This window comes from Urocampus carinirostris, chromosome 6 (assembly GCF_059441175.1).
Source record: "Urocampus carinirostris isolate Australia breed hairy pipefish chromosome 6, RoL_Ucar_1.0, whole genome shotgun sequence".
In the NCBI taxonomy this organism is placed as follows: Eukaryota; Metazoa; Chordata; class Actinopteri; order Syngnathiformes; family Syngnathidae; genus Urocampus; species Urocampus carinirostris.
Window position 1 is genome coordinate 32270052 of NC_142354.1, and position 16696 is coordinate 32286747.

The 16696-nt window shown below is 40.6% G+C and overlaps 1 protein-coding gene across 1 annotated transcript in view; it reads left to right on the top strand.

Moving 5' to 3' along the window:
• The window catches only part of adamts9 (ADAM metallopeptidase with thrombospondin type 1 motif, 9), a 57908-nt gene that overhangs the window by 36415 nt on the left and 4797 nt on the right, over nt 1-16696 (top strand). The window contains exons 17-26 of the mRNA XM_088338741.1: nt 494-660; nt 741-870; nt 2178-2304; nt 2379-2589; nt 2662-2820; nt 4697-4858; nt 9416-9535; nt 12340-12447; nt 12517-12684; nt 15132-15380. Of these exons, the coding sequence (XP_088194867.1) occupies nt 494-660; nt 741-870; nt 2178-2304; nt 2379-2589; nt 2662-2820; nt 4697-4858; nt 9416-9535; nt 12340-12447; nt 12517-12684; nt 15132-15380 (1601 nt within the window). The remainder of the gene's footprint in view (nt 1-493; nt 661-740; nt 871-2177; nt 2305-2378; nt 2590-2661; nt 2821-4696; nt 4859-9415; nt 9536-12339; nt 12448-12516; nt 12685-15131; nt 15381-16696) is intronic.

The following is a 16696-nucleotide window of genomic DNA, read 5'->3' on the forward strand; positions in this document are numbered from 1 at the left end:
ATACAGACACTGCTCTCTGCTTTTGATTTGATTCTTTCGTGATCAACAGCACCTGGCATTTGTTTGTATGGCATTGTCCTATGAACCCGCTACGGGGCGCACTCAAGAGTGCAGGTGCATGCTACACCTAAACAGGGCACGATAAAATGTGTAGTAGTGCAATGTTTACGTATCAAATATGGACCTTTTTTTAGGCCATGCAAAAAAGAAAAGCTAGCGTTTCCCAGTGGTAAATTGGAATAGGAAGAACTTCCTGCAACAGAAAATGTAAGCTAATTATTACTGCATTTTACCAAACACCTATAAGGGGAGAGATTCATCTCCAAAATATTTACACACGTATTGTGATTAAAAATCGCAAAATGCATGATTCACACTGGATTTCTTCTTTTAATGGTTTTGGAGAAATGGAAAATATGGCTTTGAATGTCCTTACTAAATTAAATTTGGCCATGAAAAAGGTATACAAACTCTGCTTTCTGTGTCCACGCAGCCGTTTCAAACAGCCGTGGAGAGTTCCTCCTCAATGGAGAGTTTGTCGTCAGCATGTTTAAAAGGGAAATCAAAGTAGGAAACGCCGTCATCGAGTACAGCGGCTCCGACCACGTTATCGAGAGGATTAATTGTACGGAGCGCATCGAAGAGGAGATCGTCATCCAGGTAAAGTGAATGTGGAGTTGAAAATGAGTTAATTGCAATTGACACTCTCAGATTCAATAAAAAGCTTTTTTTGATGGTAGGTGCTGTCTGTAGGGAACCTTTACAACCCAGATGTTAGATATTCATTCAACATCCCCATTGAGGATCGACCTCAGCAGTTTTTCTGGGATATCTACGGCCCCTGGCAAGAGTGCAGCCGCCTTTGCCAAGGTGAGGGTTGTTGGGCGATCAGCCGTTGGATGAGGATTTCTGAAAGGAACGTAAAGAAAAAGGCGCTATATAGGAAAACTTGGAAAGCTCATTTTAGTGGAAAAGATTCACATAGTAATAAATATGTACTGGAGACACCCTAAATCATGGGTTCGAACTTTGTTCACCAAAAAAGCCATAATAGCAAGGTATTTTGATTTATTTATTTTTTTGAGAGAGAGAAAGAGTCGTACCATATATTTTAAAAACAAAATTCAGAAAAACCTCCAAACCTGCTCTTCAGATGATAGCTAATTTTTCAGCGCATTTTATTTTACTGTGAGACGTTAGATGATTTGATAACATTTATAAAATAATAATCAAAATGCCAGATCCTGTGTCCCGTATCGACAAATATACCACTTTAAACCTGTATCCCTCCCACAGTCACTTAAGATCATGGAGGCTGATTTTGACCTTCATGTTCTTTATAAAGAATAGTTTCAAAAGAAGGTTCAAGCAGTTATTTTGTAAAAATGTCACAAAAACGGAAAACAAAAAGTTTATGGATGTGTTTCCCTTCAGCGCAGTGGGAGCATATGAGAGACAGGGCAGCGATGTCATGTGTGCAGAGATCCAGCCACCCCTCCTGTTCACTCAATCAAATACGCTCACTCCTACAGCTCACCCAATCAAATTGCTCTGTGTGCTTGGCTGGTGTTTTTATGTGTTTACAGTTTTTCCTGTGGGTTTTTACCCTAATGTGTCTCAACCAGGGTTGGGTAGGGTTACTTTAACTGGATTACTTTCAATTACTTTTGGATTACTCCAATACCAAATATGCTAATAAAAGACAAAATAAACTAAATATGAATAAAAAATATGACTCACAACACGTGGTAAGCTTTCTCTCCTGGCTTTGATCTCTTTGATCTCCGGCAAAACTAACATAAAATGCGACAGAAACAAAATGAAAATAAAACCAAACAGCTTGCCAACATCATTTTTGCCGTTCCATGTATTCCGTTACTCCCCAAGCCTGCACAAAATTTTGTAATTTTATTCATATTTAGTTTCTTTTGTCTTTTATTAGCATATTTGGTATTGGAGTAATTCAAAAGTAATTGAAAGTAATCCAGTTAAAGTAACCCTGCCCAACCCTGAATATGAGTAGGGAGTTTACCAGGTATTGGCACATATTAGCGCCATTGTGGGAGAGAACACATATATTCCATTCTAATGACATTCTAAAACATAAAAAAGAGGCCAAAATGTGACCTGTACAATGTCAATCTACCTAGCGAACCTCTTCACTTATGTCATCCTAGGAGAGAGAAAAAGAAAAGTTCTGTGCAGCCGAGAATCTGATAGAGTGGTGGTGTCCGACCAGAGGTGTCATGGTATACCGCGACCGTCGGTCCTCCCTGAGTCGTGCAACACAGATTGCGAACTGAGGTTTGTTCCACTGCTTTAGTCACCGTTTTTGCTAAGCATGTGATCCTCACATCGTGTACTTGACATCCATGAAGGTGGCACGTGGCTCGGAAAAGTGAATGCACAGCTCAGTGCGGCGTTGGATATCGCATTCTGGAAATATTCTGTGCCAAATTTAGCCAAGAAGATGGAAAGACCCAGAAGGTTGATGACCGTTATTGTAGCGGGCAGGGCAAACCTGATGACAAGGAGAGCTGTCATGGAGATTGTAATCCTGGAGGCTGGGAGTACTCGTCCTGGTCGGAGGTAAACTTGCTGAGGAGTTTTTTGATGTCAAACAGAATGGGGTGTTTGTTTTACACATTTCTTTTATTCCAGTGCTCAAAAAGTTGCGGCGGGGGGACTCGACGAAGAGGAGCCGTTTGTCGAAAGGCTGCCGAGGGCGATGAAGGCAAGTGCAGTCAGCGGGACAAGCTGGCTGTACAACCTTGCAATGAATTTTTATGTCCACAATGGAAGAGCGGAGACTGGTCGGAGGTTAGTTCAGTGGATAGAGCACTTCAATTAAAGCTGCCAACATGTTTCAATGGAAAATTGATGATTGACGTCAGTTGCCAAAAGTGGGACGAAATGTGGTCATGAATCTAATCTTTCTTACTTTAAGTATTATTATTTTATTTTTTACAACATTTTTAATGTTTTCTTTAGTGAATCAACTACAGTATTCTTAAATTAAATAATTACTTTTTTGTTTCTTTGATAATCAATAAAATATTTACTAAAATAGAATTCCAGGGGGCAGCACGGCGGCTGAGTTGTTAGCGCGTCCGCGGCACATTTCTGAGGTCATGAGATCGAACCTTCCTGTGTGGAGTTTGCATGTTCTCCCCGTGTTTGCATTGGTTTACTCCAGGCTCTCTGGTTTCCTACCACATTCTAAAAACATGCATGTCAGGTTAATTGGCAGGTTCAAATTGTCCTCGGGTGTGAATGAGCGAGTGAATTGTCTGTCTCTGTGTGCCCTTCGACTGGGTGGCAACCAGTTCAAGGTGTCCCCTGCCCACTGCCTGAAGATAGCTGGCATGGGCTCCAGCACCCCCGCGACCCTACTGAGGATAATCGGTGCAGATAATGGATGGATGAATTCCAGGGACCGTCAACAGTCCAGAGTTACGTCCTCATTGGTGCCCCGACGACCCATGTGGTTAAATGATCTGTGACCCATGAAAATAGAATTACTGCTATCTGCCCGATTTGAGGATTTTTCCTTTTTTTATTTTATAATTTTACGAAAGCAAATAGTCAAACAAATTAGGTACCATTATTTTACAATATTAAAAAGTCAAATACAATATATGATAAAGAATAATAGAGAGATATGTTAAATAGCCATTAAAACAATAAAATATGCTCAACCACATAAGGTAAAATATTATTTATTTTATTAAAACAAGTTTGTCCAATCCACTTTAACTTATCTTTTTATTGTTTACAAGAGAAATAAGTCAAATACCTCTGCAAAAATATTTTGTGAAAGACCTGGAAAAATGAAAAAAAAAAGAAGATTAATAATTTAATTAATACCCTAAATTTTAAGGATTTTTTTTGCTTTTTTTTTCTGGAGAAATAAGGTCAAATTTAATAAAAATATTTTAATAATTTCATATATTTAATTGGGACTTCAATTGAGAAATAGGTTGAAGATTAAAATAACGACTTATTTTTTCATTTTGCTTGAGGAATAGGTTAACATTTATTTCTAGAATGAGCAAAGATTTTGTCTAATTGAATGAGATATTTTTGTCATTTCTTCTCTCCATAAATTTATTCTACCAATTACAAAGAGCAAATGACGAATGAAAATCACTTCAGCAATGTCATTTGACCACTTAACAGAGTACAGTGAAACCATGTGAGGAAAATATCCCACACCTAAAGGGATCAGTGCCAACCCAGAAATCTAGCAAAGGTTTGCGGTTCCAAACTCATCCAGTTTTTTGATTTCCTGCTGCCGTTTATGATGACGATTACAATTTAAAGCTAATTCACACACCCACTTATGGCCGCCACGTGCCATTGGCCTTGACTGCTCATAAATACAGTAACTATGAGAACCCTGGCTTAAACTCTCTGTGCCTTACTCAACTCTTGAACCGCAGTCAGCGATAGACTGCACAGTTTACGCATTGTAGACCGAGCAGCTTGAAAAGCTTTGAGTTACATTCCAGAAATATTTAACATCTCCCATGCGAGCGCCTCAAAAACACTGTACTATTACATGCCTTCCCCTAACCTTTGCACATGTAGTTTGCGTATGAGAGGAAAATAGACACTTGCTCTTAAAGAATGAACTGATATGACGATACACAGTCTCCATTTTTAGGACATAATCACAAGTGTGACTTGTTTTTAGTGCCTCGTCACGTGCGGAAAAGGTTATAAGCACCGGCAGACGTGGTGCCAGTTTGGCGAGGACCGTTTGGATGACCGTTTTTGTGGTTCCTCCAAGCCTGAATCGGTCCAAACGTGTCAGCAGCAGGAGTGTGCCTCGTGGCAGGTCGGACCTTGGGGACAGGTAAGGTCCAGCCAAAGTTATCCTAAAAACACAGGTCGATGGATCCCTCGTTTGATGCATGGATATATGTTTCTAAAAATGTACATTAGATCCTGGGATATGACATTAATCCATTCTGAGGTGGGGATAGTAAGGAAAAATTGTCATACAGTGGGGGCTAGAAAGCAATGGTCAAGTCATTTTTTTTTGGTAGCTTGCTAATGCCTTCCAAACCCCCGGCATCCCAGATAAAAACACTAAAATTTCATTATAAAATATTGAACGTTAGTAAATAATTAAGAAATAATAAGTTCTACATATATTTAATATAAGCATATATGATTACCATATTTAATTGTGCATGACGCACATTTATTTTAGTTATTTACAGAGTAGTATCATACTGTATTGGTAATAATCAATCTAAAATATTGCTAGACACAATTGCAAACCATTGGATGAAACGGGAATTGAACCCCCCGGGCCGCGGCGGTCAGAGCGCCGAATCCTATGAAAAGGCATTTTTTTATCATTATCATACTACTTTTGTTCACAGTACCAGAGAGTAATGTTAGATGATGGAGAAAACAGAAGGTTGTCCTGAACGATTCAAAGAGATTAAATAGGACAACAAAGGAAAAAACTCTTTGTTGTATCTGATGATGAATCAGACTTTGAAAGACATTTAATAAATACATTCTAAATTTCATGTTGGTATTGTGTTCAGAGTTGACATTGTCAATAAATGATTTTAATCATGAGCGCACATATCCAGCAGTGTTTGTCTTTTGCAATGCTTAGTTTGACCTGAAGAATAGTGAAACAAATTTTATACCGATTTTTAATTAAAAAAAAAGGAATACAAATTTTACAGGTTTGCTTTGCTTTTACTTTAATAAGTAAGGTAAATAACATTAGAAATATATAAATTAATTTTATTTGCATTCTGTATGACGTGACAAAAAATCCACAATTTTTGTGTGTGTTTTTGCTATTTTTTTCCCTTTTATTTTCTTGTTATTGTATGTGTTTGTCTTGCTGTCGGTCACCCCTCTTGAGGGATATGACCAAGATAGATAGATAGATAGATAGATAGATAGATAGATAGATAGATAGATAGATAGATAGATAGATAGATAGATAGATAGATAGATAGATAGATAGATAGATAGATAGATAGATAGATAGATAGATAGATAGATAGATAGATAGATAGATAGATAGATAGATAGATAGATAGATAGATAGATAGATAGATAGATGACGTGACTTGAGCTGTTACAGTGGAATTAGTGGGTGAATGCAGAGGGTGGGGGGAAGGGCAGCTCAAAATTAAAACCTATTTTAAAACTACCACTTGCGAGCATTGTGATGTTCTTTAAAGACTTTGTTGCTTTAAATGTCTACTTATTTTTAATAAGTGTGCCGATCATCAATTGGTTACAGCTGTATTCCTTAGGGGCCGGTCACACAGCCGTTTGCAGCTGAATCACGACTAAAATTTTGCGTTTTTTTTTGCCCGTGGTTGCCCGCGATGGAAAATGCGCAAAATTGGCCAACCGGCTGTTCATCGGTGGTATGCCCGCAAAACAGACGCCGGCGACTGTTCCGCTTCCTCATCGCGTCATTTCTGCGTCATTTTCTCGTGTGGACCACGGGTATAAAAGCTCCCGAGCCAGTGTTGTGCCCAAATCCGACTCCTACGCAACACCCCCACCCCCCACCCCCTCGCGTGAACGCGCATTCTGCTGCGATCGCTTTTGTTGTAAGCGTGCATTGACGTTGGTGACTTTTTCATCCGCGTTAACAAACGCATTTTGTAGAATACGATCGCACTTTATTGTTTAAATAAACGCGTTATATAGACTAGGATCTCCCAATTGTTATAATTAGCTCGCTTTATAGTTTTAATAAGCGTTTTATATAGAATACGATCGCTTTCGTTGGAAGCGCAGCAGAATGCGCGTTCACGCGAGGGGGGGAGGATTTACCGTTCGATTACGTTCACAACAAAAACAAAGACGGAATGGTTTAAGTTGTATTACATTTCCAACAAATGCAAGGCGAAGTGGTTTTGGTTATATGTTCGCCATTACATTCCCTAAAAGTGAGATAAAACGAGGTAAAAGTGGTTGTAGTAGCGAGGGGATTCAAATCTCAGCAGGGATGCATTTCTCGGATAACACCGGGCTGTAGAAATCATAACCGCTCAAGACACAGTCCCGTGAAGATCAAGATTTCAAGCTATGGCATCATTTTTATTTTATTATCTTGAAAAGAAATGTCAAGAAATAAAAATGGATTAAGACGAGGTCACTACGCTGACGGGGATCCATGTTCACCCCCTTGACGTCTCGAGCACAACTGACGTGTGCTCGGCAAATCGCACTGTACATAAGCGGAGAAAGGCGTTTGACTGTCACACGCGTAACACGCTAATTTCACGTAATAACACCGCGATACAGGCGCAGAACATGCTATGACCGTGCTCCACCCACGATTACCCGCTGAAATTTCCCGTCCTACCCATGTGTAACCACGCCCTGGCCGCGGCCAGAGCACGTCGTTCCGCGTCATTTCCGCGTCATTACCTCGTGTTGACCACGTGTGCGGCACGCGGTTTAACACGTGCTCAAACTTTTGAGCAGCTCAAAAGTTTTGCGCGCGGCCAACCACGTGTGAATTTCCGACCGCGAGTAAAGCACTGCTGTATCTCGTCTATATGGCGGTCTCAAAACGTCCAACAGCGCCCAACAGCATCCGCATCCAGAAATTTCTGGCCGTGGTTCAGCCTTGATACACTCGTGAAAGCCTGTGTACCCGCGCTCTGAAGAATTGAGCAGCGCAAAACTTTTTCGCGCTGCCACCCGCGCGCGAATTTCCGACCGCGTGTTAAGCACTGCTGTATCTCGTCTGCATTGCGATCTCAAAGCGTCCAATAGCGTCCGCCTCACAGGCAGAAATTTCTGGCTGTGATTCAGCCGCAAATGTCTGTGTGACCGGCCCCTTAGCGAGGGTATCGGTGTGGGATCTTCTTGATATTTATTTATCATTATGTAATACTATTATATTTATGATGTCTTCTTGCCTCTCCCTTTAGCATTGCTGCAAGGCTCGGGACTCATTGTTAAAAAATAAATACATTTTGTTACATGAAATTCTGAACTGAACAATATAAGAGCAAGGCAATGCGCGGGGGAGTTTAGCCAATTGCATATCAGCATCTCCATGATGCAGAGAAGCAGACTGATAGCAGACCAGTATTTATATGACGTTGGCCAAAAGACAGGCATTTTAGAGACATAGCTCACACAGTCACACGTACGAACAATTGCTAAATTTTTGGCCACGCAAAATAATTTGTGGTCGATGTATCATGGGGCAAATTGCACAACTTGGGTTAAAAAAACATCAACATAATTTGACATTGTAACGTGAAAAAAAAGTTCGCAACCCTATCTTCCGGGGGGACAGCTGTATTTTTTTCATTTAACTTTTTATTCATTTGTTAATATCATGACTAAAGGTAGGGCGGCCACTAACTCGGATGCTCGTGGCACAGCTAAATCATTACCTAGGATCACGCACAAAACCAACTTCCTGTGAGGATGGACCGTCCTGTGTTCCTGCAGAACACAACACTACAGAAAGTATTTCACTCCATTTTCACAGCAAAACCAGTTTTTAGACTTTCTACAGCAGCCTATTGGACTTAATGTTATTACTTTTCCTGACTGCTTGAGTCAGCTAAGAGTCGAAAATACACAGGAATGGACAAAGTTATACAAGGATTCATTTTTTGAGTGGTTTTTGAGTTTTTCTTGTCATCATGCAAGTTTCAAGTTCAAATTCAAAGTGTTTATTGTCAAATACAAAGTAAAAACCCACGTTTCCCTGCACAATGAAATTCTTGCTGTGCTGTCCACAAAGTTGCCAGCGTAAAAATTAAAAAAAAAAAACGTAGAAACAATATATATGTACACATAAAATAATATTAAGAATATTAAAAAGGTAAATATACAATACAATGAATTCAAGATGAGTTAAGGCAATAAGATAAAAATAGATAGATTCAATAGAATAAATTAGGGAATGGTGTGATAATAGTCTGTAGTCTGTGCAGCCCTTGAAAATTTATTGTGATTGAGGGCCTTACAAATAAACTCAACTTGACATGTCTTATTAGTATACGGCTACTTCAATCCAACCAAAACTCGTGATGTCTATTCGACATGACTATATTTTTGGCTCAAGTGGCTTTGCCAAAGCTTACAGATAACAAATACATTTTTCTACTTCTACAAGCTATATTTGAAACTGTTTAAGGGACGTCTGCCAAACACGTTTGACCCCATTTGATTGAGGCCAGCGAGGCACAGGAGAGTGCAAAGAAAAACCTCTTGTAGAGATTTCAATGAATATTAAGTAGACTTTTTCCAGGTACGGTGTTTTCTCCTTGAGATTCTCATCGACTTGCATTTAAGGTCACACCAAAGTAAAGTTTGTCTAATGCTGACTGAGTAGTCTCTTTCGCTTGACTCCTCCATCACTCGTTTTCTGTCTGCCTTTTGAACTCAGTGCACTACCTCATGTGGGCTCGGATACCAGATGCGAGCCGTGAAGTGCGTGGTTGGATCTTATGGTGCCGTCATGGATGACACTGAATGTAATGCTGCCACCCGGCCCACTGACACCCAGGTAAAGACGAAGAAAAAACTGTTTTATTGTAGGTGTGTTTTTTAACCTTCTCTGATGAGTAGCAAGTAGACATTGTTCATATTATTCACATATGCTGGATGGTAGACACAAAACTATACTGTATCTTTGCCACCTGGTCTCAATAACGCTGTCTGATCTTGCATCGTCTACGAGGAAAGGCAGGAAAATAATATACGTCACTGTCCGACATAGTCTAACAGCTCTCAGACAAAATTCTCTGGAATGAACGTTATTAAAAACTGCATTATATAAGAAACAATAAGGGTGCAGGGTATGTTCGAAAGTACCATTTCCAAAGTGCTTTGGTGTATGAAAACAAAAGTCAATCTTACGTTATTCCAACAAAATACTCTGGACCGGTGGCATAAAAAATATTCTTAGAGACAAATAATCAAAGAGGAACAAAATGAATAAACAATTTGGATATGTACGCATTTTGAATGCAATCTGATTTTTATTGGTAGAAGTGTCAACATTTTTCCAACATTTTTTTGTAACAATTTACAATAAAGGTTCTTTCTACTTGTAGTTTATTTATAATATTCGTATCTTCCTTTTGCATGATGAATTCATTAAAAACATTTCAAAAGGTAATAGAGAGGGAGAGAGAGAGGAAGAGGGGGCTGGCATGTTCTCTACCACCACTTAGTGTCTCTATGTGCACACCATTGCAGTATCCCATCCATTCATCCATCCATCCATTTTCTGCACCGCTTATCCTCAGTAGGGTCTCGGGGGAGCTGGAGCTCATCCCAGTTATCTTCGGGCAGTGGGCAGGGGACACTCTGAACTGTATCCCAAACAATAGTAAATAATTGATACGGTAGGGACACGAAATGAATCTGTTCTGAGGAGGGGATCGTAAGGTAAAATTGTTGTATAACGGGGGATATAGAACTATGGTATTAAACCCAGGGTATCCCAGGTAAAAAAATTAAAATTGTAAATATATATAAACACACAATAGTACCAAATAATTATGACTTGTATGTCATATACAGACGCTGCCCTACTTACGAACGAGATAGTTTCCAGACGATCGCTCGTAAGTTGAATTTGTTCGTAAGTTGCTCCAGTGCTTTATTTTCTAAGGAATGTAGGTTTAAGGTTTATAAAAGAAGGTTTAAGGCTTGTATAAGTAACCTGTTTTGTTTTGTACTAAAAAAAAAACATTTCATAAAGTAATATTCTCTATAAAGTTAAATCAAGTTAAGTTTAACTTACTTTTGAAAGATGAGCTTCAACAGCTAGGTGACTTCCTCCTCCGTGGTAAAAAGTGGCAGAAAAAAAGCGATCCAACCATTTTCTCAACCGCATCAAGGTTTCTTATTCCACTTTCATTTGAAATGGAACAGCTTGCCTCTTCTTTAAACTTTACACCTACCATATTGAATGGATGCTCGAGATGTTAAACAATAAAAATGTCAAACTTCTTAGCGTGCTGGAGATACAGAATAGAATGTTTACACACGAACGAGGAAGCGGTAGTAGATTTCTTCTTCGTGGTGGATGCTGATTGACCAGCTCAGTAGCCTAGATGGTAAGGCGCCCGCTTTGAGACTGGGAGGTCGGTGATTCGCGCCCCGGCCGAGTCATTCCTAAGACTTAAAAAGTGGTCGGCGGCGCCCTCTGTTGGCTGCGGCTGCATCGGCTCGCTACAACGGGTCAGGTGCAATCGACATTTCGTTCTGTGTACATTGTTACACAGAATGACAATACAAGGAAATTATTATAATTATATTATACCTCTCATAGCGCCTCACGCCGGTCGCGGCAGAAAGAAGCACTACAGTAATGTCCTGTACTTGGAAAAAGATGCACACAATCAGAAATCTAACTTCCCGCAATGTCCGGATATTTTTCTACATCCCGAATTTTTTTTTTTTCGTATCTACCGTTTTACCTAAGTCAAATGGTCGTAAGTAGAGGAGCGTCTGTATGTGTATATTAATTGTGTCTACCTTTGTTGTGACGTGACTTGAGCTGGTACAGTGGAGTTAGTGGGTGGATGCAGAGTGGGAGGAGACAGTGGATCAAAATTAAAAAATAAATAAAACTTCCACTTACAAGGATTGTCATGCCCTTGAAAGACTTTGTTAGTTTGATGGCATTCTAATTCTCAATAATTGTCCCGATCGTCGATTGGCTATCGCCATATTTCTCAGCTAGGGTAACGATACGTGTGCCTTATTGCAAGTCTTGTGACCCACAGCTAAACAAATTTAAGTTTGTTACACGCGACCCTGAACTCAGTTTTTCATTCCGGCATCTAGGTTAGCAGAACCAGGAGGCAGAAGGTTGTGTAGAAAAAAAAAGGAACAAGTAGAAGGATGGCTTCTAAATAGTGATTAGTTATTTATGGTGCTGAGGAAGGCTGACTGCATTTGTGGAAGTGTCCTCTGGTGGCATTCCGGCATCTGCTTTGAACATGGCGGTGAGTGCGGAATGCGGACCCTGACAGATTTGACTAAGGCTCTCATTCCTAAAGACCGGGGGGGTCAGAGGGCACAACAGAAAAACGGCGGAAAGGGCGGAAGGTTAGGGACTAGGCTTCGACGAGGGGTGGGGCTTTTGACCATGCTAGCTCGGGCATTGGCCCCCTGAATACCACTCCACTATGACCTGTTATGACAAGGATCAAGGCTTTATGCTGAGTGGCTTACTGCCACAATCCATAGTTTGAACTAATGGAGATGCAGCTCATATTGTTTTGCCAAGCAAGTATGGGCTGATGGGAAACTCTCAAGCAGCGCCGCTCACGACTGCGTTCGTCTCTCCCGCAGGACTGCGAACTGGCCCAGTGTCCAAACAACCAACCCGTCCCCCCAGGGACCAAAGTACAGTCCCATCAAGGGCACAAAACTCAGTGGCGGTTTGGGTCCTGGACCCAGGTTGGTGCTCATAACGAATAAAATAAATAACTTTGTCCTTGCTGAGTTTCATCTTTTGCCCTCTTTCAGTGCAGCGCCAGTTGTGGCAAAGGGGCTCGTATGCGGTATGTCAGTTGCCGCGATAACAGCGGCGGTGTGGCTGATGAGTCGGCATGTGCTCAACTCCCAAAACCGCCAGCCAGAGAAGGGTGCTCTGTTGTTGCTTGTGGACAATGGAAAGTGTTAGAGTGGACTCAGGTGAGAAAAAAAAATGTGTTCTTGTTGCCTCTTCGCTGAAAGCTAGCGCTGTTTGTCTGTGCTGAAAATGAACACTGTCTTTTTTAATCGCTAAAAACAAGCGTGTTTTATAATCACGCAAAACACAGATTCCTTAACTGCTTGAGTCACTATTACCTGTGGTGTGCCTTGGGAAAGTACAGCCTGACGGCGCCCATCCCTCTCCAGGCTGTTTTTTCGTGTTCGTAATGGGTTTGCTTTCCTTCATGATAGTACTGATTTACAAGCTTACCAGTTGCAGGAGAAGCCTCCTGATTCAAGTCAGGTCACATTTATTTATAGCCCTTAATCACAAAAACTCTGTCTCGAAGGACTGCACAGGATTACAATTACAAAATTGCACAATTACCTGATCTTAAACCAGCATGCGGGCAAGGAACAACTCAAAAACCTCAGTGTGAGGAAAAAAGAGAAACCTTGAGAAAGGACCTCACATGTGGTAATCCCCCTTCCAGGATTGGCCAGGGTGAATTACAATTAGCATTACTGTACACAGAATAGTAAACATTAGGTAAGATGTTGAAGATGTCTGGAAAGAGCATGACACCAACGACGCCCCCAGCCCGTAAACTAGTCCAGAAAGTCTATGACGGCCACAACGCAGCTTTCCATCTCTGCCAGCTGGTAAATGCAGGGGTTGGCATGCTTCAAGTCAGACGCTGGTCCGCTGACTCGTCTCAAATCGTCCTTCTCAGGCAGTCGGAAAAAGACAGGACAATACAGAATATCAGGTGGGCATCAATCATAAGCTTTGGAATAGAAGTGTGTCTTAAGCCTCGATTTAAAAACTTCCGTTGAGGTTGAAGATCTTATCTCTGGAGGCAGGGCGTTCCATAACACCGGGGCCCAGATGGAGAACGCTCACGAGCCTGCAGACTTCTTGGCTCTCGGAGTCACAAGTAGACCGGCATTTTTCGAGCGCAGACTCTGTGCAGGAACATAGGGGGAAATAAAATCAGAGAGATAAGAGGGTGCAAGCCCATGCAAACATTTATATGTTAATAAGAGAACCTTAAAGTCACATCTTAAGTGGACTGGGAGCCAGTGCAAGTTGGCGAATACAGGAGTAATATGCTCAAACTTTTTGATCTGACTCAGATACAGCACCTTCATCATCTGGTCGCTGTTGTTTCTCAGTGTAAAGCGTCATTCCACCCAGCAGAGATGAGCCGGGCCTGGGCAAAGGCGTACATATGTGACAATACTGATACTAGTTCTTAAAGCACTCGGGAAAAACTTGTTCCGAAATATCGAGTATCACATTGTACAAAACGCATTACATTTCTTTTAGCTTTCATTATTTTCATTTTACCAATTATGCCTTTGAGCCCTGTGCTATTTATAATGCAGAGCGATTTTCAGTCTGTAAAATACAGGACATTTCATTAAAATAAGTGTTAAAGTGTGTACCATATAGCAACCCTTATTGGTGATTAAATACTTGTTTAATTTAAATAAAACACTAATGATTCAAATAATAAGCAAAAACAAATGACTTTGAACTTTTGTATTTACTGTGAAAGCCTGCATTGTGGATCTTTTAGCACTTAACAGTGAATTTAACTTCCACAGCTGAGTCCTGCGTGACGGTCGCCCAGTCCCGGGATTCAGGCATCTTATAGTTTTCCAAAGTTTCCTTCTCTAGCCACTCATGTTAGCCGTTTGGCTACGGGCTATGGCTCGCCGCTAGCCACTATTGTAATTGTTAGCCGCTACGTGTAAATAGATATTGCTTTGTCCTAGTTTTCCATAGCTGGTTATGCAAAAAAAAGTCGCTGAGTTGCATGCTTCAGGGTGCTGTGACGTTCTCTCTTCCAATCTTTGACTGGCCTTTTAGTAGCGCCATTGGTTCCTGCTAAATTTAGCCACTCACACCAGCTCTGACCAACATAAGCTTATCACTCTTTTCAACCACTGCGGGTGTATCAAGCTCACTGGGTTTTATTTAATTTTGCTGTCGCTCACAGAGATTAACAGCAGCTTTCATGTCCTGTACCTGTCTTGAATTGGTCCTTGCTCACGTAAGAAAGTATTGAATTATTGAAGTACACATTTCCTGTAATACTGATGAGGGTGGTAACATAATTAAAAAAATACTATTTCCTATTGATGTAAGATGTATAGTTCAGTGTTATGACATAGCTATCAACAATTACACCAAGTTGACATCAAATCATAATCTGCTTGGTAAACGCCACCAACAATGAAACAAGCATGAGTCTGCAGTAGTTTAGCATATGTGTCTGTGCAAAGGATATGCAATGAGGCCTGCAGTTTTTAAGATGACAGAGCAAAAGAGGCTGCTCCTTAGCCTACAGATGGTTTTCATTAAGTGCGATACTGGTCAACCGCAGGTTGTGCAAGATGATGAATAACTTGTATTTACTGTAAATTGCCAATGTTTTTAGTGCTCAGTAACCTGCGGTCAAGGAAAGACAACACGGCAAGTGATTTGTGTCAACTTCAGCGACCAGGAAGTCAACGCCAGCGAGTGCGACCAGGACGATCGTCCCAGCACACAACAGGACTGCGCTATGTCGCAATGCCCGTCCTACTCCGGCGATTACAGGCCGTTTCCATCCACGCCAAACGGCAGCGCCAGGAACTCCATTCCTCAAAACCAAGCCCATCAATGGCGGACTGGGCCCTGGGGAGCGGTGAGTCAACAGCAAACAAGATGCATCTTAGTTGGAGTAGTAAAATTGAATAAAAAGGGAAAGATGAAAGATGAAAACTAAATTAATTAGTATGCAAGAATATGAACAATGCCGATAATAATTTTCAAAAAGTTATACATTATTGCCCCAAATTTCAATTTTTGGTTTATTTTAATTAAAAAAAAAAAAAAATATATATATATATATATATATATATATATATATACATATATATATATATATATATATATATATATATATATATATATATATATATATATATATATATATATATATATATATAAATAAAAGTAAAATGCTTTGCAAACCCACTAGCTCCAGGATTTGAAGAGAATTCCTAACGTAGGAAAGATTTTTGGGGTGCAGAGCGTGTGGAGGGGTAGACGTCGACTACCTGCATATATTTTGGCTTTGTCAGAGAATAGAAGACTACTGGGAGAAATTATAGGATTCTTTAGCTACTCATCCACACCAAACAACAATCCCCAGACCTGACATTTACTGGAATGAGCAAAAGATTTTTTTAGCTAGCTATCCAGATACTTTCTTAGCTTTGTAGCTAGCTGCCTTACTAAGTTTTTAGCTATTTAGTGTCAGGACCAGAACGGAAACAGGACCCAATTGCGTTACGTTTCTCACAAGTTTTATTAAAGGAAAGAGGAAGGGCTGCGCCCACGATCCGGTGTTCACTAAGCGTGGGAAGCAGGTCGCTCTGAACGCGGAAGCGAATCTTCCGTGGCGAGTGTTGGCGGTTCGGGGGACGGAAAAACGGGTCAGTAGCCAGGACAGGAGAGCAAAAACGTGGAAAGGAGAGTAGACGTGCTCAGGATCAAAAACGGGTCGAAACCGGGGGGACAGATGGGACCAAAAAACAGGTGGGAGTCAGGGTCAAAAAAGTCTTGCCTAATGTTAACTGAGGTTTGCAGACGGACTGACCAAAAGGGGACAGATAGGAGTGGGTTTAAATAGGGACAGAGAGCCAATCAGTCCGAGGCAGTTGGCGCCAAAGAAGTTATCTAGCTCCCTTTAAGTTTTTCTTACCTGAGTATCAACTTTAAATTACCATATTATTATCATTGATATAATCATATTTGGCTTCTATGCAAACAGAGTTGCATATTTACTTTCTCCATATACTGTATTGCTTAAAATATTCCCTCACCCACAAAAATATTTTATATAGCTGATGTTATATTGTACTAATTATTTTGTTGTTGTTATGCCCTGTACCGCCCTTTGAGACTTTTTGTGATAAAGAGCTATACAAATAAATTTAAAGAAAATTGGATTGGCAT